Source organism: Pistacia vera, unplaced genomic scaffold, assembly GCF_008641045.1.
Source record: "Pistacia vera cultivar Batoury unplaced genomic scaffold, PisVer_v2 Contig94, whole genome shotgun sequence".
Taxonomy (NCBI): domain Eukaryota; kingdom Viridiplantae; phylum Streptophyta; class Magnoliopsida; order Sapindales; family Anacardiaceae; genus Pistacia; species Pistacia vera.
Window position 1 is genome coordinate 930,528 of NW_022196823.1, and position 22,644 is coordinate 953,171.

The following is a 22,644-nucleotide window of genomic DNA, read 5'->3' on the forward strand; positions in this document are numbered from 1 at the left end:
AACGAAAGATCGTTCTTTAGGGACAAATGACCGTTCATTAATGAGAAATGACTATTTCATTCATAAAGAATGGTTGTTCCTTCAACCATTCCTTATGATGGAATAGCTATTCGTCCCTATGAAACGGTCGTGCTTAATCAAAGTAATTTAGTGTTTTGGGTATAATACATGAATGATCGTTCCTTATAGACGAATGATCATTCTTTAGAGACGAACGATCGTTACTTAGGGATAACGACCGTTCACTAATGAGGAATGACTGTTTCATTCATAAGAAATAGTTGAGTTCCCTCAGTCATTCCTTATGATGGAACGGTCGTTCGTCCCTAAGAAATGGTCGTGCTTAATCAAAGTAATTTAGTGCTTTTGGTGTAGTGTGAGGGGTGTGCAAATCCGGATATCTGATCCGAATAGGGCTTTTCCTGATCCGATCTGAATTTTTGGATCAGGCTATATCCTGATCCGAATTATGTGGATATTCGGTTTTATGGATATCCGATTATTCGGATCAGATAATCGGATATTCGAAATTGATCCGAATTTTAAAATTTTCTTATTAAAATCAAATAATTCTAGAAATAAAATTGAAATTATAATTCCCTTACATGATAAAAGTATCTAAAAAAATTAACATGAAGCACAAAACATTTAACTTATGTTGTCCAAACACTGTCACAGCCTAAATGACTATGCTATCTTCATCCTTTCATGATAAAAGTATCTAAAAAAATTAACATGAAGCACAAAACATTTAACTTATGTTGTCCAAACACTGTCACGGCCTAAATGACTATGCTATCTTCAATTCTTCATTGCCAATTCCTACTCGCCTCACACATGGTTTCTTGTTACCAGATTAACCATTGTATATGCACTCTTTGGTTGACAATGACTGTGATTTTGAGCCACTAACACCAGCAGATTTGGACCAACATGCCATCAAACCGCGCAGTAGGAAGAACATGAAATTGTTGGACGCAAGGCTCCACCTGATGTGTCAAATTATTAAAACAACTAGTTGAATTGACCAACTGCCTAAATTGCTATGCTTATCTTCATATTAGATGGCTTTGTCTCCCTTAGGCCTTAACTACTCGTCATCATCCTCTTGTACAAAACAAAACAAAACAAATAAACCATTTCAATAAACAACTTTTAATATTAACAACAAAATCAATATACTGAAAATGAAAATATGCTCAATAAACCGATTAAAGCAACATGCATTTGGAATGCTCCCTAACTTTGACTTCCAATCATATACTAAACTTGATCACACCACAAGCAAGCAATACCATGACTCCAACCAGAAATACTCTATACTAAAACAATCAGAAAAAGCATTATTTAACTTTATATCCATCCAGAGTTAATATGTCATTGACATCACTTGAAGCAAGTGCTAGAAAGATCAGCCCAACATGCTTAGAGAACACAGAACAGCAACATGAGGCTACAATATCAAAATGCTCCCTAACTTTGACTTCCAATCATATGGATGTAAGTAATTTCCGTGTCTGGTGTCAAGATTTAATTCACTTTCTTCAAGCTCCATACACCTATCTCTAAAATATATAGATATATTTTTTTAAATCTACTAATAAATTTAAACCAAACCCCTCTAAACAATAGAGTGCAAGATCGCTTGTACACTAACAAGAGATCTTACAGCTAAACTAACAGGTATCACATCACAAAAACCTAAATATCATACAAACAGAAACTCAAGATTGCATAATAAGTATACACCATTTGTTCCAGCATAGTAATAGCTTCTTGGTTAAAAAATACGCTGCATCCTCATGTCCATCCGGATAGCTCGCATCCTATCCCATAGAAAATTGTACAAGCCAAGAAACCAAACAACATTAAATAAAATGGCGACGAACCAAACATTCAGAAACTCTAAATTCTAAAGAAATTAACTTACGATCGATTTGGGGCTTCAATCGTCAGAGAGACTGAGATCTGACAGAGTTGAGCGAGAGAGACTGGCCGATGTGCGTGTTCGAGGGAGAGAGACCGAGAGAGTTGAGCGAGAGAGACTGAGATCTAAGTCTAAGAGAGTTTGAGTGGCTGACTGACTGTGTGTATGTCTGCATCTGTGCCTGTTAGAGCGAAAGAGACCGAGAGAGTTGAGTGAGAGAGAGTGAGAGACTGAGCTGAGATCTGGTCTGAGAGTTTGAGTGACTGTGTGTGAGACTGTGAGGTCTGTGCGTGACTGTGAGGTCTGTGCGTGACTGCGTGTTCCAACGAGAGAGACTAAGAGTGAGAGAGACAAAGAGTGTGTGAGGTCTGTGCTGTGCGTGACTGCGTGTTGCCGTGTTCCAGTGAGAGAGTCTGAGAGTGTGTGAGGTCTGTGCGACTGTGCGTGACTGCGTGTTCCAGGCTTCCAACGAGAGAGACAGAGAGTTGAGTAATTGAGTTAATTGTGTTAGACTTAGGGTTATTGTTACACTCAAAACGACGTAGTTTAGTAAAATCCGGATTGGATTCGGATATCTGATTTTTAACATTCCTGATCCGGTATCCGATCCGAATATTCGGATTTTTTAAAATTCCGATCCGAATTTTCGGATCGAATATCGAATTTTTTTGTACAGCCCTAAGTGTGAGTTGACGTGACAGTTGTTAACTCAACTGTCACGTTGAGGTTGTAAGAGAAGGTTATGAGATTAGGTTGTGCATGTAATATTATTCATGTACGTCAACTAAGAACATCGTTAAATATAAAATTAACAAGAAAATACATATACACCTATATAGATTTATTATAATTATTTCATTTCTTGTCATCATGTAGAGCTCGTGATGGGTCGTGTCGTGCCTAAATATTCAAGGCCCGTTGTGTCGTGCCAAGGCCCACAAAAATTTGTGTCCTATCGTGTTGTGTCGGCCTACCAAATTTAAAGGCCCACGGCACGGCCCAAGACACGACAAGATATATGATATATATCTGTCATGCCTTGGGTTGTGCCATGGGTAGGCCAACGTGCTTCGTAAAAATATTTAATTTTAATATTTATAAATTTTGATAATTTTGATTTATTATTAATAATTTTATAAAAATATTTTATATTTTATATTTAGTGACATTTTGTATTTATATTAATAAAAAAATATAAAATCTCTAAGAAATATAATAAAATAATAAGACATTAAAATATTAATTGAATTTATTATAATTATAAATTACAAATACAAACTTAAACATTAAGATTAAGAATTATTATACATCTTTATTTTCAATTCTTTTAAAAAATTAGAATTTTATTTTTTATATTTGTTGTGCCTTGTCGTGCCTTTTTCATACGGCCCACCGCGGGCTCCATGACATCATGCACATAATTGAACTTAGACAAGCAGATGGAGTCAAAGCATCACTAAATATAAAATTAATGTTTGTTCCCTTCACCTGCCAATCCCATAGCTTATTGGAGAGTTGGAGTGAGTAAATGTTAGGTAGAGCGATGGCTTTCAACGGCTTCTTAAAATAATATATCATATATCATCCACAAAATTCAGCCAAAGCTAGCATTTAGCCATGGCCGCCGTCCTTTACTTATCCATTTCTCTCGTCTTTCTTGTTCTAGTTTTGAACTTGTGTTTACGATCAAAAACAAAATACAGAAACCTCCCTCCAAGCCCACCTTCTTTTCCAATTATCGGCCATCTCCAATATCTTCGTAGACCACCCATACACCGCACTCTTCACAAACTCTCACAAAAATACGGTCCAATAATCTCCCTCTGGTTCGGATCCCGCCTAGTGGTAATCGTATCTTCATCCTCACTCGCTGAGGAATGCTTCACCAAACACGACACCATCTTCGCCAACCGCCCTTTGTTACTCACAGGCAAACATATAGGTTACAATAGCTCGACCTTGGTGGCTGCACCCTATGGCGACTACTGGCGCAACCTTCGACGCATATGTACACTCGAAATCTTTTCATCCAACCGTCTTAATTCGTTTTCAAACATTCGAAAAGACGAACTAAAGCACTTGCTGAAAACGTTGTCCAATAATTCGCTCCACGGCTTCGCAAAGGTAGTGTTGAGACCATTGTTGACTGAGTTAACGTTTAATAATATTATGCGAATGATTTCAGGGAAGCGATACTATGGTGATGACGTGAGTGATAATGAAGAGGCAAAGAAGTTTAGGAAACTTATAGCAGAGGTAACGGAAAATGGTGGGGCGTCGCATCCAGTAGATTTTTTGCCCATTTTGGGTTGGATGGGTTTCGGTGGTTATGAGAAGAAGTTGGTGAAGCTTGGTAAAAAGGTGGATGTATTTCTCCGAGGTTTGATAGAAGAGCATCGATTACAAAAGGAGACTAGAAACACCATGATTGATCATCTACTTTCTTTACAACAATCACAACCTGATTACTACACTGATCAGATAATCAAAGGGCTTATACTGGTTAGTTCAGATTTTCACTTACAACAAATATAAAAGAATTTTTTTTTTATTATTTTTCGCTCCATTTGACTAGTCTACCTTTTGGCTATTGGTTGCGTGACTGTTAAATTCAATCATCTGAAAGTTAATTTGTTGACTTTCCAGAACACTATGCGTTTGTTTTATTATATGGATTATGATTTTTGAAAAAGTTGAGTTGAGTCAAGGTAAGATTTAAAAATTAACAAAAATACATCTTCAGTTTATTAATTTAATTAAATACTTTCTATAATAAAAAAATTAAAAATTGACAAAAATGCCTCTACCCACCCACATTTGCTAAATTCCAGCCATCATCGCCGAAAGAATCTAGCCAGTCGTGTGTCATTATGATAGATTTCAGTCAACTCTACGATCAGATCTGGTCATCGTTGACAACCAGATGTGGCCAAAGATCTGGCTATCAACAACCAAATCTTTGGCCATAGATCTGGCATTTTCCAGTCAGATCTACGGTGGATCTTGTCGGAAAATGCTAGATAGGCGTACTACCAGTCAGATCCAGCTAGTAGTACGCTATTACACTAGATTACGGCCACAATCCAGCGGTGGTGGCCGGAATTTGGCAAATGTGGGTAGGTGGGGGTGTTTTTGTCAATTTATTAACTTTTTTTTGTTGGGAGTGTTTAGTTAAATTAACAAACCTAGGGGGTTTAAAAATAGTTGAATATAATAGAATTGGATTTTCTGAGTAAGGAAACAAATATATATTTTTGGTAGGACAGGGTATAAATAATAAAACAAACACACCAATACTTTTCTTCTAGGAACGAATGTCGGTTGCTAGCTAATCTTTCATCCTTTTTCATGTTTCTTGTTTCGAGTAATACTAAACATAAAGATTGTTTCATATAACGAATTAGAGTAATACTACACGCACAACATAATCTCACAATCTTCTCTTACAATTTCAATGTGGTAGCTGAGTTGACAATTCTCACAGCTCCCACCATACTCAAGACACTAAATAACTTTGACTGAACACAAACGGTTGTTTCTTAGAGACAAACAGACTTTCCTTCATAAGGAATGATCATTCCTTATGAATGAACAATCATTCATTTATAAGGATAAATGAATGATTGTTCTTTATAAATGAAACAATCATTCATTTATAAGGATAAATGAATGATTGTTCCTTATAAATGAAACAATCATTCTTTATGAAGAACGATCGTTCCTCCTTAAGGAAAGGTTTTGTTTGTTTCTAAGGAATGACTGTTCATATTTCACGACCAGCTTGCTTGGTGACTCAAGTGTGCTGCACATTACTTAATAGTTAAGTAAACTTAGTGGGTAAGTATACTTCATAGCTAAGTAAACTTAATGGCAAAGGAACTTCAAGGATAAACATTATCCATTTCCAAAGTTGCCACCTAGTGTTACTTAAGGATTAAGTATACAATGTATCTAGTCATATTCTTTGTGGAGGTTTAGCCTATAAATAGGCCACTCCCCTTTGTAAAGTTAATAAGTTGTAATCCTTCTCTTCTCTTCCACCATAGCCTTGCTGTGTCCTTGAGATAGAGGACTATAGTTTCAATCCTCGAGCTTTCCTCCGTGACGCCTACGACCCCAAAGTACTTGTCTAGTCCCCAAAAGAAGTTGTCAACTTCTTGTGCCTTGCGTGAGCCACCAAAGCTTTTATGCCTTGGTATGTCAATCCTTTGACTTTCAATAACGTTGCTGCTGGTCCTTGCAACCATGGTGCGCTACATCAGCTTGCACCTCATCTAAGCGAACAAGTGTGCTATTGACTTCAGTTTGGAACACATGACGGGTCTTGGCAAGCTCCCCTACGAACTCCTCACGGATTTTCCCCATTTCGGTCCTTAATGACTCCTCTAATTGAAGCAGCATAGCTTTCGCGACAATGTGGGTTTCGGTAACCTCCGTCTCTAGATCATCCACTCGATGATCTAGCTCTTCCGACTGTGCGCTCACCCTTTCTTCTATACAAGATAGGCGTGAGTCAAAACTGGAAATAAAGTCTTTGAACTTACCTCTCTGCCTTGAGAGGTTGGGGTTGGGGTTGGGGTCGACTCTCTCCGGACGATCACGTTCTTAGGAAGTCTCCATCTTGGCCGTCTTGGATCCCTTTGTTGAAACGACGGTATCTTTTGCCATTGAATAAAAACGGAGGTTCTACCAACCGAGGCTTTGATACCACTTGTCACGCACTTAACTTCTTTGCTAAGTCCGTGCGGCCTTAACACTTCAGAAATGTGTTAAGTAGCCTAACACTCACACAAACTTAAAGACTAACAGTATGCAAATGAGAAGGATAAGTATAAAGAAAATGTAAACTCTATATTGAAGGATTACAACTTATGAACTTTACAAAGGGGAGTGGCCTATTTATAGGCTAAACTTCTTCAAAGCATATGATTAGATACATTGTATATTTAATCCTTAAGTAACACTAGGTGGCAACTTTGGGAATGGATAATGTTTATCCTTGAAGTTCCTTTGCCATTAAGTTTACTTAGCTATGAAGTATACTTAACCACTAAGTTTACTTAACTATTAAGCAACGTGCAACACACTTAAGTCAACAAGCAAACCGGTCGTGACATTCTCCCACACCTAATGCTGTGACGCCCTCGTCGCATTATCCTTATAGCGCAGGATTGAGTCTTGGAATTGCCATAATGAGTCTTCGGTCTCCCAACTGGCTTCGGCATCGGGAAGTCCCTTCCATTTGATGAAGTATTCCCGGTAATTTGGCACACCCCGTCGGCGAATGACTCTATTAGCAAGTATTTCTTCAACCTCCTTGTCAAAGGATGTTACAACGGCTGTTGGTGCTCATTTAAAGACTCCTCGAGATGGCTCCTCTGGGTCTTCATGGAATGGCTTTGGCAAGCTTACATGAAAAACCGGATGTATCTTCAGTTTCGGAGAAAGTTAGAGTCGATACGAAACTTTGCTGATGCGTTGTATCACTGGAAAGAGCCCTTCATATTTGCGCACTAGGCCTTTGTGCACCTTTTTTAGTGTCTTGAATTGTTGGGGCAATAGCTTTACAAGAACAAGATCACCTTCTTGGAAATCAACGTGCCTCCTTTTCTTGTCTACCCACTTTTTCATTCTCTTTGCTGCCTTATGTAGAGCTGCACGAGCAAGTTCAGTTTATTCGTGCCATGACTTGGCTAACCTGAAGGCTGCGGGACTCTTCCCATCATAGCATGTGGCTAGAGAAAGAGGTGTGTTTGACTGTCGTCCCATGATGATCTCGAAATGACTCTTGTTGGTTGTCAATTGATGTGGTAATGCAAACTCTGCTGACACATTATAGTTGTAAGAGAAGGTTGTGAGATTGAGTTATAAACTTAATATTTTTAAACTAATTAATACTTATGATACATAATTCTTATATTCATTTCTTTAACCGTGGCAGTATATATATATCTGTTAGTTTGATGTGATCTTGTTTCATCTTTTTGTTATCTTGGTATCATCCTTTGGTGGATTGGGGGGATAATGATATATATTTCAGTAAAATATTAGAAATACTACAAAAATGTCATTTGATTGAAACTTTGAGATATCAAATCATATAATATAATAACATTAACTAATTAGTAAGAACGATGACAATAGCATCACTTGAGAAATAATAATTCGAAGGTACTATTTAAAATGAAATGACATAATATTTATAAATTATATTTAGCTCAAAGCATAAATGACATGTCATCTTGCAGGTTATGCTCATAGCGGGAACCGACACGTCATCTGTGACATTGGAATGGGCAATGTCAAATTTGCTTAACCACCCAGAAGTATTGAAGAAAGCCAGAGCTGAATTAGATGGTGTAGTTGGTGAAGAACGGCTGATTGAGGAAGCAGATCTTGGGAAGCTACATTACCTTCAAAATATCATATCCGAGACCTTTCGTTTATATCCACCAACTCCACTTCTCCTCCCTCACATGGCATCTGATGTTTGCAAGGTAGGGGGCTACAATGTGCCACGTGACACAATTCTATTAGTTAAATCATGGGCCATTCACAGGGATCCAATGTTATGGGCTGATTCCACAAGTTTCAAGCCAGAGAGATTTGATAACGGAGAAGGTGACATTCAAAAGGTAATGCCTTTTGGTATGGGAAGAAGAGCTTGTCCTGGGTTTGGGCTGGGCCAGCGTTTTGTGGGCTTGACATTGGGGGCACTGATCCAATGTTTTGAGTGGGAGAAAGTTGATGAAATAGAAATTGACATGAGTGAAGGAAAAGGGCTCACCATGCCCAAAGCTCACCCATTGGAGGCAATGTGTAAAGCTCGACACATCATCAATAATGTCATTACTATTTAAATCATTCACACACCTTCATTAACCTAATACTGTATCACATACATATATATAGTTTAAAAAAGAATAATTATACAAGGATTTAAGTGAAGTGTGTTACATAATTTTATTTTTTAAAGTTAATGTTAATAATTGTTTATTTTAATCTTTTAGCATATGGTTATTGTATAGAATAAATATATGTTTTATGATTTTTTTCTTTATAAAATAGTTTTGGGTGGTGGTGAAATGGTTATTATTGTGTTTTACATTAGCCTAATGTTTTTACACTATCATTTTTAAATTTATCAATATGATTATTAAAACAATTTTTTATTTAGAAAATCTGGAAAATTAAAAGTTGATAGAAAGAGACCAAAAAGCCCACCTATTGTCTATTATAAATGTACATAAAATATAGGAGTAATACTGCGCCTACAACCTATTCTCACAAACTTTTCTTATAATCCCAACGTGACAACTGAGTTAACACTGTCATGTTAGCTCTCCACCAAAGAAACGATCGTTCCCTATGAAGGAATGGTCGTTCATTTTTAGTAGTGTCTTGGGTGCCTTGGTTGTAGTGGGAGCAACGTGACAGTGCCAATCTGCTTCGTTTTTAGTAGTGTCTTGGGTGCCTTGGTTGTAGTGGGAGCAACATGACAGTGCCAATCTGCTGACACGTTAGGGTTGTAAAAAAAAGTTGTGAGAATGGGTTGTAAACGTAACATTTTTCAAAATATAGGGATGAATGTGTTACTTTCTGAAAACAGTGGCGTAAAGAAGACTTCTGACAAAAATTAGGGACCAGTTCTCTCCTTTTAAGTATGAACGAGAACAAGCAGAACTCTTAAACTGTTAAACCCAAGAGTTCTCACCACAGTCCACGGGCTGTTAAACCCTGAACCCAGCGATCGCCACCATGCACCTCCTCCTAACCACCATCCGCCACCGTTGTTTAATCCTTGTCCGCCACTACAAGCCACCGAAACCATCAAAACCTCCGGCCCCTCCCTCCCCTCCAAAACCCCCGAAAAAATTGCAGAGCTTTACATTCCATGACCACACGTGGGAGGACCCGTACAGTTGGATGTCGAGTCTGAACGACAAAGTGGCCATGCGCCATATGGACGTGTACATGGAGCAAGAAGAGAAGTACACTGAAGCTGTTTTATCGGACACTGAGAGACTTCAGTCTAAGCTCCAGTCCGAAATGGCTTCTCGCCTGGCTTTCGACCTTTCCACCCCTCCCCTCCGCTGGGGTCCTTGGTAACAATACGATTCGTTTTGTTTGTTTGATACATGTTAAAAATGTACTTACTTTCTGCGATGAAATGAATTGGAAGTTTTGAATTTCATTTGTTGGTTTTCTTGTGGAAAAATATAGGAGAAGGAAAAACTAATAAATTACTAAGATTCTTCAAGCACATTTGGTTATTTGAGAATGGTATTTTGGATGAAATAATTTAAGTTGTTTTGATTTAAAAAAAAAAAAATGGATATCTTATGCTAAGTACTTATTCAAATCTTTGTTGAGAGAAGGGGTCTTTAAGAGAGAAGGAAAAAAAAAAAAAAAAAAAAACTTGGACCTCAGATAGAGGAAACTTATACGATTAATGGTTCCGTTTAAGAACCCTTCTTGTTTTAGAATCTGAAGAGTCATTTTACCATTTCAAGGTGTGGATCTTCATCACCGCAGGTTGTACTATCGGCGGGTTGAAGAAGGAAAGCAGTATTCTGTGTTGTGTCGGAGATTAGCAAGCTTAAATGAAGAATTCATTTCGCATAAATCTCCAGCAGCTGGCTTTGATTTTACCTCTGGGAAGAAAATTGAGCAAAAGCTACTTGATTACAATCATGAAGCTGAGAGATTTGGAGGTACTGTTGCTTTCTTTTTTCGAAAATGTTCTTCAGTTGCTGATAAACATGATATAGAGAAAAGTGAAATGAAGGATGGCTTTAAATTAATTTGTAATGACAGTCACTTTTGCATTTTTCTGAATCTTGGATATAAAAACTGAAAGAGAATTGAAAGAGTTGCTTTTTTGGATGAAACTATGTAGTTATGAGAATCTTTCCTTTGCTGGTTTTTAGTTTATTTTCTGGACAGCTATTATGTCTTCATTCATTATATTAATTTTTTTTTATAGGATATGCTTATGAAGAATTATCAGAAGTGTCACCGGATCATCGGTTCCTTGCATACACCATGTATGATAAAGACAATGACTACTTTAAACTATCTGTAAGGAATTTGAATTCCGGTTCATTATGTAGTAAGCCTCAAGCAGTTCGGGTGTCAAATATAGCATGGGCCAAAGATGGGCAGACATTGCTTTATGTTGTTACTGATGACAATAAGAGGCCGTACCGGTGTGTCTCATCGTTTTATAATGTATCCACTTGCCTATTAAACTGAGCAGTATAAAGCTGAAACTTTTTCCCTTTTTTTTTTTTTTTTTTTAAATTCAGGATTTACTGTAGCATTATTGGATCAACTGATGAGGATGTTTTGCTTCTAGAGGAACCAGATGAAAACGTTTATGTTAACATAAGACACACAAAAGACTTCCATTTTGTGACTGTAAATACATTTTCAACTACTTCATCAAAGGTGCCACTTTAACATTTTGCTGTCAACTTAAGTTCCGTTGATGTTAATTACATCAGTTATAAGTCTCTATAATAATTGTGATCATCTTTTAGGTCTTTCTGATCAATGCAGCTGATCCATTTGCTGGCATGACACTAGTTTGGGAGTGTGAAGGTCTGGCCCATTGCATAGTTGAGCATCATCAAAGGTACATCTATTTATTTACAGATGCTGCCAAAGATGGTCAAGTTGTTGATCATCATTATCTTCTTCGTACTCCTGTCGATGCTCCCTCCAGTCCTAGAATCTGGGAGGTTGGTGGTTAGTTCTGTTTCTTCTTATATGTAATTACGTTTGTTCTGACTTGGTCCTAAAAAATTGTAATTGTCCAAGGAAGTGCTTCCATGTTCATCACTTGCATACTGCTTGTAGCTCAAGACCACCTGTTTTTCTTCATTTTTTTTCTTTCTGAGTTTCTAAATGCACTCTTTTATCTGCATATTCTCTTTGATGAAAAAAGTTTTGTCATATTAGCTAGTATGTGCTTATTTTTGCATAATTTAGATATTTAGATGCTTTTTTTCTGTTGTTACTTTCACTTGCTATACTCTTTTAATAATCGACTATCATATTTACTGCAGACTGTATTTGATGATGGCCAAGATTTGGTTGTAGAAGATGTTGATTTCTGCAACACGCATTTGGCGCTTATCATAAGGGAAGGTCAGAAATTTAGACTTTGTTCAGTTGCTCTACCTTTTCCTGTTGGACAGGTGAGACAACTAGAACAACCATCTTGAGCTTTCATGTTTATAATGCATTCTTTGCAGCACTTTCACCATGAATACAGTTGTCATACTCTCTTAATTTTTCTTATTCTCATATCATCCCATCCTGCTCTGGCAGGGAACTGTTCACTTGAAGGAGCTTCACCCTCATTTCCTTCCACTTCCAAAATATGTGTCTCAAATATCACCAGGACCTAATTATGACTACTACTCATCAACTATGCGCTTCACATTATCATCGCCTGTGGTATGTGAGCCCTCTTGACCATTACCTTCTGAAGATAGTTTCAGCATGCTTTAAGGTGATATATTTTCATATAACATCTAGTTTGTATAATATCTAGTTAGTGGTAATAGTGTCACTTTTGTATAAGAATTATGACATAAACATGGTTGGAAGATATGTGAATTGGTTCGCAGGGTTCCATAAATACATGTAGGTGTCTATGAAGTGGCTTTACTATCAAAACCGTGATTTGGACCTTTAACTTTGTGGTATTCTATGTAAGTTGATCCTTCTATTAAACAACTGATAACAGATATTAAAATTTTCTGTTCATTTGGGCACCTATGTGATTTGGGTTTATAAGGTTTTAGTTGTCGAGGTTAGGTCCAGTGAGCATTAGTTGATAAAGATTGAATCCATTCTATAGATTCATGCGGTATTACTTATTCTGGAAAAAAAAAAAGATTGATTTGTTGCTATCTTTTTTACTATCCTTAAAGCCATGCAAATATTAGTTTCTTTTCTCATTTTATTCCGAATAACATTATGCATCTTACTATCAAATCCATTCTTCCAAATATTATACAGATGCCTGATGCTGTTGTTGATTATGACTTATCAAATGGAAAGTGGAATATCATTCAACAGCAAAATATGCTTCATGAAAGGACAAGAATTTTGTATGGAACAGCATCTTCTGCAGGCATCATTGAGAAATCAATGAATATCAAGAGTAGCAATTCTGAGAATGAAGTAAAACATGAAGATAACTTATGGAATGACCTATCTGAGTTTTATGCTTGTGAACATCATGATGTCTCTTCATATGATGGAACTTTGGTTCCTTTAACTATTGTATATTCTCGCAAATATGGAAAAGAGAATCAAAATCCTGGATTGCTTCATGGGCACGGAGCTTATGGTGAATTACTTGACAAGCGGTGGCGCAGTGAGTTGAAAAGCCTTCTTGATCGTGGTTGGGTTATTGCTTATGCTGATGTTAGGTAGGTTTGAGGGAATTAGCAGTGCAAGGTTTTCTTTTGGGAAGCTGCCTTTTTATTCGTGTTTGAAGTCCTGTTATGAAGTGCTAATACTTCTTTAAAATTGAACTTGCAATTTTTACTAAGCATTTTGATAACCTACCTTTTAATAAGATTATTTGGATGATCTTTTCCCAGAGGCGGAGGTGGTGGGGGTAAAAAATGGCATCATGATGGCAGAAGTACAAAGAAGCTGAATTCCATCAAAGATTATATCTCTTGTGCCAAGTTCCTTATCGAGAAAGAGATTGTACAGGAAAACAAACTTGCTGGTTGGGGATATAGTGCTGGAGGACTTTTGGTTGCTTCAGCCATCAATTATCGACCTGATTTATTTCGGGCTGCTGTTTTAAAGGTATACATAAATGTACTGCTTTGTCATTGTAGCTTTGCTCTATTCTGCTTACTTATTGCATGGGGTTTCACTACTCTTATATGGAACAATTTTACGCTAAAATTCATTATTATCTCTCTTCAAAATTTATTTGGATTGAGGCTTAATTAGGTTGAGTATCATCAGTTTTTAACTGAGTGGAACCTGTTAATTAATCACTTAGATCCAAAAATTTAAGCTTTGGAGGTAAGAGCCAGCATTAGTATCAAGATTCTGCTGCGTGTTCCCTCACATGTAACATGGATTAGACTAAACTTAGATGCATGCAAATACATATCACATGGGGGATTTGAACACAAGACCTCTGCTCTAATACCGTGTTAATTAATCACTTGATCCTGAAGCTAAATTTGACAAATAAGGGCCCAATTCTTGTATTAAGCTCCTTGAACGGAGCCAAAGTAATGGATTGCAAATGCATTGCTGTAATGAGACTTTTTATCTATATAAATCTTATGTACTTAGGACTCAATTTTTTTAATCTGGGATGGATTTTTTAACTTTGTACAACTGTATCTGTTCCAGGTTCCATTTTTAGATGCAACCAATACTCTTCTGTATCCCATTTTACCACTCATAGCTGCCGACTATGAAGAGTTTGGGTACCCCGGAGACATTGATGATTTTCATGCCATCCGTAATTATTCTCCCTATGACAACATTCAGAAGGATGTTCTGTATCCAGCGGTATTTGTGACATCATCTTTCAATACACGGTAATTTCCTAATGTTATGAAGTAGCAACACTATAAGAACTGCCAGGTGAAAAGTCTGCCAATCAGAGTTGTGAGTGTTAATCGTATTAAGAGAGTTGTTACATCAAAATAAGTTGTTTCGTGCATTGTGTTGACTTTAGAAATTTGTTATTGTCCCTACCTTTTCTTCTTAGTGTTGTTTAACCTCTCTTTGCTTGATAGAAGTGGACTTTTATTTCTTTTCTTTTCTTTTTTTTAATTTTTTTATTAAAGAAGTGGACCGATACAAATATCTTTAGTTTGAGCATATGACTGCCTTCGTCACTGGATTATGGTTAAGATTAGGAAATAGATTTTGATGACTGGTATCCTTCTTGATCTCTCTAGATGTGAGATGATATAGATAGAAGCATGAGAGGAGCTCAAAGAGTTTGTGATAACTTTAACAAGTTTGAAACCCTTATAAGATTATCCAAAGGGTTAGATTCATGAGCATTGCAGCTTCTACGTGATAGTGTAAGGTCCTCCTAGCAATATACATATATGTAACATATTCATATACATATATGTAATATATACATGTACATATATGTATATACACATATATGTATCCACATACACATACACACACATATGTATATAAATAATAGCGCTTCATTTATTTCAATCTAATAGTTGAAAGTTGTTGAGTTGGCATTGTAGTGAATACATCTTAACTTCCTTTCTTCAACCATTGGATTGAATTAATTGGATGGTTATGAAATGTTGTCTAAATTTTATGTCAAAAAAATTAAGTCACAGAATCTTGATCCTATATATATACGCACACTAAAGACCACCTTTGCAAGCCAAACTTTTAAGCATTATAGTCCATCCTGTTGACCTAATTTTTCACTTGGCTACCTTCAAAAATTTTGCATTTATGTGATTAGCAAAGGTGTGTGTATATATATGCAAAACTTTTGAAGGTAAATGATGAGGTCAAACAGGATAAATCATAACGCTGAAAAGCTAATGATTTCTAAAGGTGATTTTAGAGTCTTTATTGCTTATATCAATCATACCTGTGATGGTAACATCACTCTCTGTGTCTGTAAACAAAGAATTTAGCTTAATGTTGAAACTGTCTGAACCCTTATAAGAATTTAGCTTAATCTCTAAACTGTCTGAAGTTTAGAGATTGTTATGCTGATAACTTCCTGATAACTTCTAGCGTTTGTAAATTCACTTACAGCATGTGGAAGTGACAAGAGAAGGAGAGCACCTTTTGTAATTTTTTACTCTTTACTCTTTCCAACCGCTGTGATTTTTTCCTAATCTATTTATGGGAGCCCAGTTCCACAATGGAGGGTTCATTTGTGATCTCATGTCTTAATTAAAGATTTTTCAGGTTCGTGATCCATAAGCCATATGAAAATAGTAAAGCCTTAAAAGTAAATTACAGCTTGTTTATTGTAGAAATGGGGATGGTTGGGCTTATCCATTTAGAAATTATGTTTACTCTGATTATTAAATTAGGCTCACAGCTGAGTTATGTTGAAAACAATCTGCTGATGTGGTTGAAGATTGTTCTGAATCTTAAACAAAAAATATATATTATGTACTTCCATTCGAAGATATGCTTTGCCTTAAAGTCCCGTATCAGTGGCTTGTGTATGCCAGTAGGGCTTTATTATTCAATGCTTTTGTGTGCCTGAATTGATAGATATACATGTTTCTATGATGAAAATTTTGCTTTTGATCTCTATATAATAATTTATTCTACTTTTGCTTTTTTCTTTCATGTTCTAAATTATTGGGGTATTATTAATCTTTAATGTTTGGTGTGCTTCAGATTTGGGGTCTGGGAAGCTGCAAAATGGGTTGCAAGAGTGCGCGACTCTTCTATTTATGACCCCAAACGTCCAATACTGCTCAATTTAACAACAGATATAGTGGAAGAAAACAGATACCTACAGTGCAAGGAGTCAGCACTTGAGACTGCATTTCTCATAAAGATGATGGAGGACTAACCTTACTACCAACATTTCCTACCAAATCAGTTGATTTGGCCATTTGTTGTAACGTTAAATTCAGGGGCACTAAAGTAATGCATCGTTTACATTATTTAGGTCCCATTTTGGTCACAGTAGAATAATTCAATGTAGGGAATCCACATTTTTTTGGTGATATTGGACGATCTGGCAAATGTAATTTGGTTCCTTTTGCAAAAGCAACCAATATAAAGAAAACATTAAAGGCTTTTAGATGGTGCACGCATTAGACCTGAGTTTTGGTTGTCAGTTGCTATCAAATGTTTTGAGTTGTAAGTTAGTTATCTGTACATATTGATATCAATCTAATTTATGTACTCATTTTTAATTAAAATAATAACAGGTTATATAATTCGAGAAGCTTTTACTATCCCCTTTTGAATTTTTATTCATTTGGTTGATATTAGTTGATGATGTTGACGATGATGACATGCTAAATTTAGCCAGCTGCGTAAGTTTGTCAACGGTTCACTGTCACCAACCACCAAGCTCTCTTCAGAAGACAGCTTACCATGTCCATACCAGGGGCTGTCAAAACAGGTAAAAAATTTGGCATCACTCGTCCCGTTATGCAATCTTGTTTATAATAACATAATAGTGTTTACTTACCGTATGAAAAATACAAGATCCAGTAGAAGAGAGTAGGTTTTGTCGGTTTTGTTTCTTTTATGCGAAAGTAGGTCTATAATCATTTTCATGTTATCAAAAGAAGTTTGCGGTGGATGGCCCCAGAATAAAAATAAAGTTTGCAGTAGATATTCATAACAAATGGAACTTTGTGTAAACAGAGCCATTGAAGCTTTCCTGGAGCACAAGAATCTACTAGAGGCTAGAGCAAAAGAGAGAAAAAGAAGTAGAATGATACGTACCATTTAATTATTATGACAATGGGAAACAAAACTTTATGGGTATGGCCCAATTATGATAATTGATGTGAGAAAAGAGACCCCATAACCTTGAATCAGCCAAACTTTAGTTTCTTTCACTTTTTCTAGGTTGATGATGAGCTTTATATCATGCTAGGAATATCTTTTTCTTTTCAATAACGTGTCACATTTTCCTTGGTTTTTGATTTCACCTAATCTATCCTCAAATAATACTAGCTCAAGCCGGGTTCAATTAGAAAACTCGTCAGTAACAACGACTATCTTGTGCAAGTCGTGTTCTTGTATCAGCAACTTCAACTTACGTAAACTGATTAAGACCTGATGAATATATGTGTTAGACTGATTAAGACATAATGCTTATCATGAATTTAAACTATTAAGACAGATTTTCCCATCAAACTCTTAATATTAGTCAAAAGACCGAACATTATTTTGTGCAAATTACGGTACCCAGCCATATATGATAGAACAACGTTCTGGAGCAATGGAGGATACTTGGGAGCTTTACCATATAATAAGATCTGTTCCTTCCCTGTCAGAAGACCAGAAATTTAAACAAAGAAAATTCAAATTGACTCCCAGAAAAATGTTACTTGAAGAGTCCAATTACATCAAATTTAAGAGCCTCCTCCAAGTATAACAACTCCCGTCACGTGTAGACTACGAATCTGCAGATTGAAACTAGAATTCAAGGTAGTGAACATGCCACTGTATATTATATAAAACTGCAGCAGGCAAAATAAACTAATTGTTTACAATAGCAAGGAATTCCATTTTCTGTAGGGCATAAGCAGGAAGTTAAATGAAGAAGATTGTGCCCTTATAACTCTGATTCTGAGAAGACTTTCTGGGATGATACATACATCTAAAGCCAACTCTACAATTACCCAACAAAAAGAAAAAAGTAAATATCAAGCAGCAAACTGAATTAGCAAATTCACCCGCCTTGTATCCAAGAGTCCCTAGGAAGAACAAACAAACCACGCCGCAGTAGTAAGAACTTTCTAGTACTCTCTGGGAGCATCTGAATCTTTTGCTTCGACTCAAACTCTTGCATACAAGAGCCTGAGAAAGAACCAAAAAACCATGCCACACAGCAGTAATACTGTAATACTTTCTGGGGGAATCTGAATCTTTAGCTTCAACTCTTAGACTTCCTATGTGGATTTTCCGTGCACAAAAGATTCCATCTTTCTTCAAACTGTACTAAGTTCATCTACAACAGTTACATAACTTATGTCTCTGAATCTTCTTCAACAGTTGAAAGTGTGCCGCCTTCTCTGATGAAGGCAGGGTTAAGGAACTTTGCCACAAAAGCCCACAACTTGTAAACATCCTCAAAGTTTGTCAAGAAACCAAGAGAAGCTGTAACTACCTCAACCCTAATGAATCCACCTTTCCCATCATGTCGACCATTCTCCATTGGCTTGCACAGTGTTGTATCTTCGAGACCCGAGCGCTGCTTTTGTGGAGCGTCCAAGATCCGAATGTGACTGAGGAAACCAATGCCCAGAGATATACCTTCTTTTTCTGCCAGCTTCTGAACAACCTCTGGATTGATCAACCCCCTTTCTCGATCTCTCAGATTGAAGGCCACTGCTGCACCCCTTTCATATTTTATTTTAGGGCCATAGATGTGAACCAGATTTGCTCTGCTCTCACCATCTGAACCAGAGAACCTTAGTTGCAGCAATGAGGTCACGAGCCAATTGATCAAAAACCATAGCCGGAGAGTGGTCTTATTAAGACCTAACATATTAATATGATCAAGATGCCGGCATATAATCTCAGGTTCTCTGCGGTTCCACTCTTGTCCATCACCATATTCCCCATCACTGGTGTAGTCTTCATCGTCAACGCTGGTAGCAGATACTTCTCCTGGCTCCAAAGTATGGCTTAAACGATCTCGGCGATTGTCTTCCATGCTAAAGGATACCCTTCTCCCCCTGCTTGGATGTTCATTATCTTCCAAACCAAAAAATCTACCCCCAGTATATCTATTCCCTTCCCTCCGCCCCAACAACCTAAATTCACCTTCTGTTTCCCTTCTTATCGCACTTTCCTTGATCTCAGGGCAAATCTCAGAGCTCAAGCCATTTGCTAAGCTGTGATGCTGCAGAGCAGAACTTGAATTATTGAGAAGAGAACCATTTATAGCAGAATTGGATGCAGACTCAGTAGAAAGTGGCTTGCTGATACCAGGTTCTTCCTGAATTTCCTGAACAGGTGGACGGCCTAGACCGTTATTGTTACTTCGAGAATTAGGGGTTTTTTCTGGAAATTGCTCTTCTTCAGGAACTTCCTTCACACGGTCCAATTCCTGCGAAACTGATCGAATGGCAGCATCAAATGAGAGCACATGGTGGTCACCATTTGGCCCCAGGTTTACCTCTTTGTCATCATAAATTGGGCTGCCATACATCATTGATGTTGGCTTTGGAGAGAGTCGCTTGTGGTTCTTCCTGCCACTGAACCAAAAGGGTGGTAAGGGAGAGGCAATTTTGTGTTTGTTCAAGTGCCCAGCATTATCAGACCCCAACGGACTCTGACCCAAATCAATCCACAATGAGTTGTCTGACGACTCATCTTCACTGAAAACTGGACTTTTCATTACTTCCCCGACAGAGATACTCTCAGTTTCCTCAAATATGGTGCTTGTTCCATCCCTGTCAGAACTGTTGTCCTGATCCATTTCCGTATCAAATACATCTCTCACCTGAGCAGATGTGAATGCACCAGAAAAGGCTGGCAACTGAGTACCTGGGCGAATCTCGGATGGTTTATCACCATTCGCAACAACCTCATTATCTTCAACTCCAGTCAATCTGTCCAGATCATCAACAGAATCACTAAGGTACAAAGGATATTCAGGGGTAATCTTCACCATTCCAGACCCTGTACGCCCAGATTGATTCTGAAGGTTTCCCATCACAGATTTCTTAATTAGAAGGCATCCAAAGCCAGTAGGGTCATATCCAAACACCCTATAAAATGATGTGATGATGAAATCTGGCCGGAACAATGACAATCCAAGCGAATCCATATCTTTAGGGCCCAATGACCCAGCATCAAGCAAGACATGCCAATGATTCTGCTGAGCAAGTGCCATCCATTGATACGAGTATTTAGCCCCAGTAACTCTAGACTGCACTGGAAACACAAACAAGCCAACTGCAGAATCCCTCTTCCTCCTCTTCTTACTCGAAATTTGCTTTCTTAAATCAGTAGAGCAAAGTTTAAGAGTTGGCCATTTAAACCATGCACTTTGAACCTTTGCCCCCTTCTCCTTAGCACTCTGAGCCATCCAATTCACAGATTGACTCTCATAATCAAACATGGTCAATAATCTCTTGTTGGTATGAAACGGGTAGGATTCAGCTAACAATTTAAAAGCAGAGCCTCTGCTCACAGTGAAAACAAGACCATACTCATTCTCAGGTATGTTCAAATGATCCATTATCCTAACCTTTACATCGTGTTCAACAGTTCCTTTCTCAGCACCACCATAAAGAGCATGATTACTTAAATTAGCAGTTATCTCAGACAAACTAAATGTAGAAGATTCCCAATAATGCAAAGTCTGGACAAAAGAGAAAAGGCCAAATCCACAGTAATCAAGGCATACCTTAGGTGATAAATGTGAATATTCATTTTCCCTCAAATGATCAATCTTCTCAGATGACTGATATTTGGGATACATTGTCAAGAACTTGTTCCAAGCTTCACTGAGGTCAGGAATGCTATCTTCTGACTCAAAAATTCTCTCCGCAGCCAAAGAAGTGGCTCGCAAGAACTCACGCTGAGCGTGGAGTCTTGCAAGAGATCTTGATCGGCCTAAGCTCTCCTCTTGATTGGCAAGAGACTCGGACTCGATATCTTGTGATTTGATGAGTGAGCCATCTTCGGAGGCTTCTTCAAGCGCTTCTCTAAGCCTGTTCTCCTCAAGTTTACGAAGAATTGATGGGTTCTTCTTAATATCAACTGTGGAATCAGACCCATCTTTTTTCTTGCTGCTCTTCTTGTCCAAGATTAGAGCAGCACAGTGAGATATAGGTTTCCACAGTGAAAGATGCATTGGCATCAAGAATCTAACTTTACAGAAAACCCAGAAAAGAAAATCAGGTAAAGTTTAACAAAAACTAAAAAAATTCGCTTTTTAGCCCATCTAAAACAAACCCAGGAAACAAAAATAACGGATCTTGAACCCAGATCAAGAAAGCCCTAAAAATAAATGTTTTCAGAAACCCATCTACAAGAATTCCATTTAGAGAAAAACCCAAACCAGAAACGTTGACACAAGTGAGTCAGTGGATCAAATTCAACAAATTTCAGGTAAAAACTCACTGAAATTAAATGCCCCAGAAAGTAAGAAAGTCAAACCCCCAAAGGAAGAAAGAAAGAGAGTCAAAGTCTCAAACCCTAGACCACAAAACCCAGATCCCAAAATTTACAGAGAAACACTCACAACCAACATGAGAACACTCTGAAAAATGAATGTAGAAAAAAGAAAATGGTTTGATAGAAAAAATAAAAGAAAAATTGTCCCTTTTTATGTGTTCACTGCAAAAGAAATAAAAGCTAAGAAAAAGCCTCTCCACTGCACATGCATCGAAGCTCATTCAGTTTTAAGAAGAGGAAGAAAATCCAAAAACATACTGGTATTGATAACACCACTCACATTGACTATTTCTCTCTCCGAAATCTTCCACGATAACCTCTCTTTAACAAACAGTGAGAAAGGACATTGACTTTCACAAACCAAAACGCTAAGTGCTGTTACTGTTTTCCTAATTTATTATTCAGTTATTATTTATTGTGCAAATTTTCATTATTATTTTATATTATTATGGGTTATGGTAGGACCCATCTATGCTATTCTCTTCTCCTATGAACATTGAACAGTCATAGCTAAAAGTCAAATAATCAGCTGGCTTGTAAAAGCTGTTTTCTGTCCAACTAGGCACCTTTAAATCTCTCAATTCAATTGCTTCAATTACAAAACACCAGTTGGTTTTTAAACTGTTTCCATTGTTGTCATTGTTGCCATTTTTTTACTGCTATTCATTTGACTCATCAAACTAGTTTTATTTATACACACAGGTCAGAGCAAAAAAAGATGTAAATGTTATCATGATTTGACTATACGCCTTTTCTGCATGAATGTTTACGATAATTCTCAGTGAATTTCATGTCATCTGCGTAATCCTATCAAATCTTAAATCCAG

The 22,644-nt window shown here is 37.2% G+C and overlaps 3 protein-coding genes across 3 annotated transcripts; 2 read left to right on the top strand and 1 right to left on the bottom strand.

Annotated features, from left to right (window-relative positions):
* Positions 1-3,414: 3,414 nt before the first annotated feature.
* LOC116120583 (cytochrome P450 81E8-like) lies at positions 3,415-8,894 on the top strand. Its single transcript, XM_031406534.1, has 2 exons — positions 3,415-4,429; positions 8,176-8,894. The coding sequence occupies exons 1-2, from the start codon at positions 3,545-3,547 to the stop codon at positions 8,785-8,787; spliced, it is 1,497 nt and encodes a 498-aa protein (XP_031262394.1). The 5' UTR covers positions 3,415-3,544; the 3' UTR covers positions 8,788-8,894.
* A 739-nt stretch (positions 8,895-9,633) lies between these two features.
* On the top strand, positions 9,634-16,845 carry LOC116120607 (dipeptidyl aminopeptidase BI). Its single transcript, XM_031406573.1, has 11 exons — positions 9,634-10,032; positions 10,463-10,641; positions 10,914-11,136; positions 11,236-11,377; positions 11,470-11,670; positions 11,998-12,129; positions 12,263-12,391; positions 12,959-13,374; positions 13,549-13,765; positions 14,330-14,520; positions 16,334-16,845. The coding sequence occupies exons 1-11, from the start codon at positions 9,686-9,688 to the stop codon at positions 16,509-16,511; spliced, it is 2,355 nt and encodes a 784-aa protein (XP_031262433.1). The 5' UTR covers positions 9,634-9,685; the 3' UTR covers positions 16,512-16,845.
* Positions 16,846-18,167: 1,322 nt separating this feature from the next.
* LOC116120518 lies at positions 18,168-22,083 on the bottom strand. The gene has a single exon (XM_031406466.1). It carries the CDS (start codon positions 21,498-21,500, stop codon positions 18,654-18,656), a length of 2,847 nt encoding a protein of 948 aa, XP_031262326.1. The 5' UTR covers positions 21,501-22,083; the 3' UTR covers positions 18,168-18,653.
* Between the last annotated feature and the right edge of the window lie 561 nt (positions 22,084-22,644).

Bases quoted from the DNA above. Each gene is read 5' to 3' on its own strand.
- LOC116120583 (XM_031406534.1), top strand. From the start codon at position 3,545: ATGGCCGCCGTCCTTTACTTATCCATTTCTCTCGTCTTTCTTGTTCTA. The intron at 4,430-8,175 runs GTTAGTTCAGAT...GTCATCTTGCAG, and splicing joins TAATCAAAGGGCTTATACTG to GTTATGCTCATAGCGGGAAC.
- LOC116120518 (XM_031406466.1), bottom strand. From the start codon at position 21,500: ATGCCAATGCATCTTTCACTGTGGAAACCTATATCTCACTGTGCTGCT.
- LOC116120607 (XM_031406573.1), top strand. From the start codon at position 9,686: ATGCACCTCCTCCTAACCACCATCCGCCACCGTTGTTTAATCCTTGTC. The intron at 10,033-10,462 runs GTAACAATACGA...TCATCACCGCAG, and splicing joins CCCCTCCGCTGGGGTCCTTG to GTTGTACTATCGGCGGGTTG. The intron at 11,378-11,469 runs GTGCCACTTTAA...ATCATCTTTTAG, and splicing joins TTTCAACTACTTCATCAAAG to GTCTTTCTGATCAATGCAGC.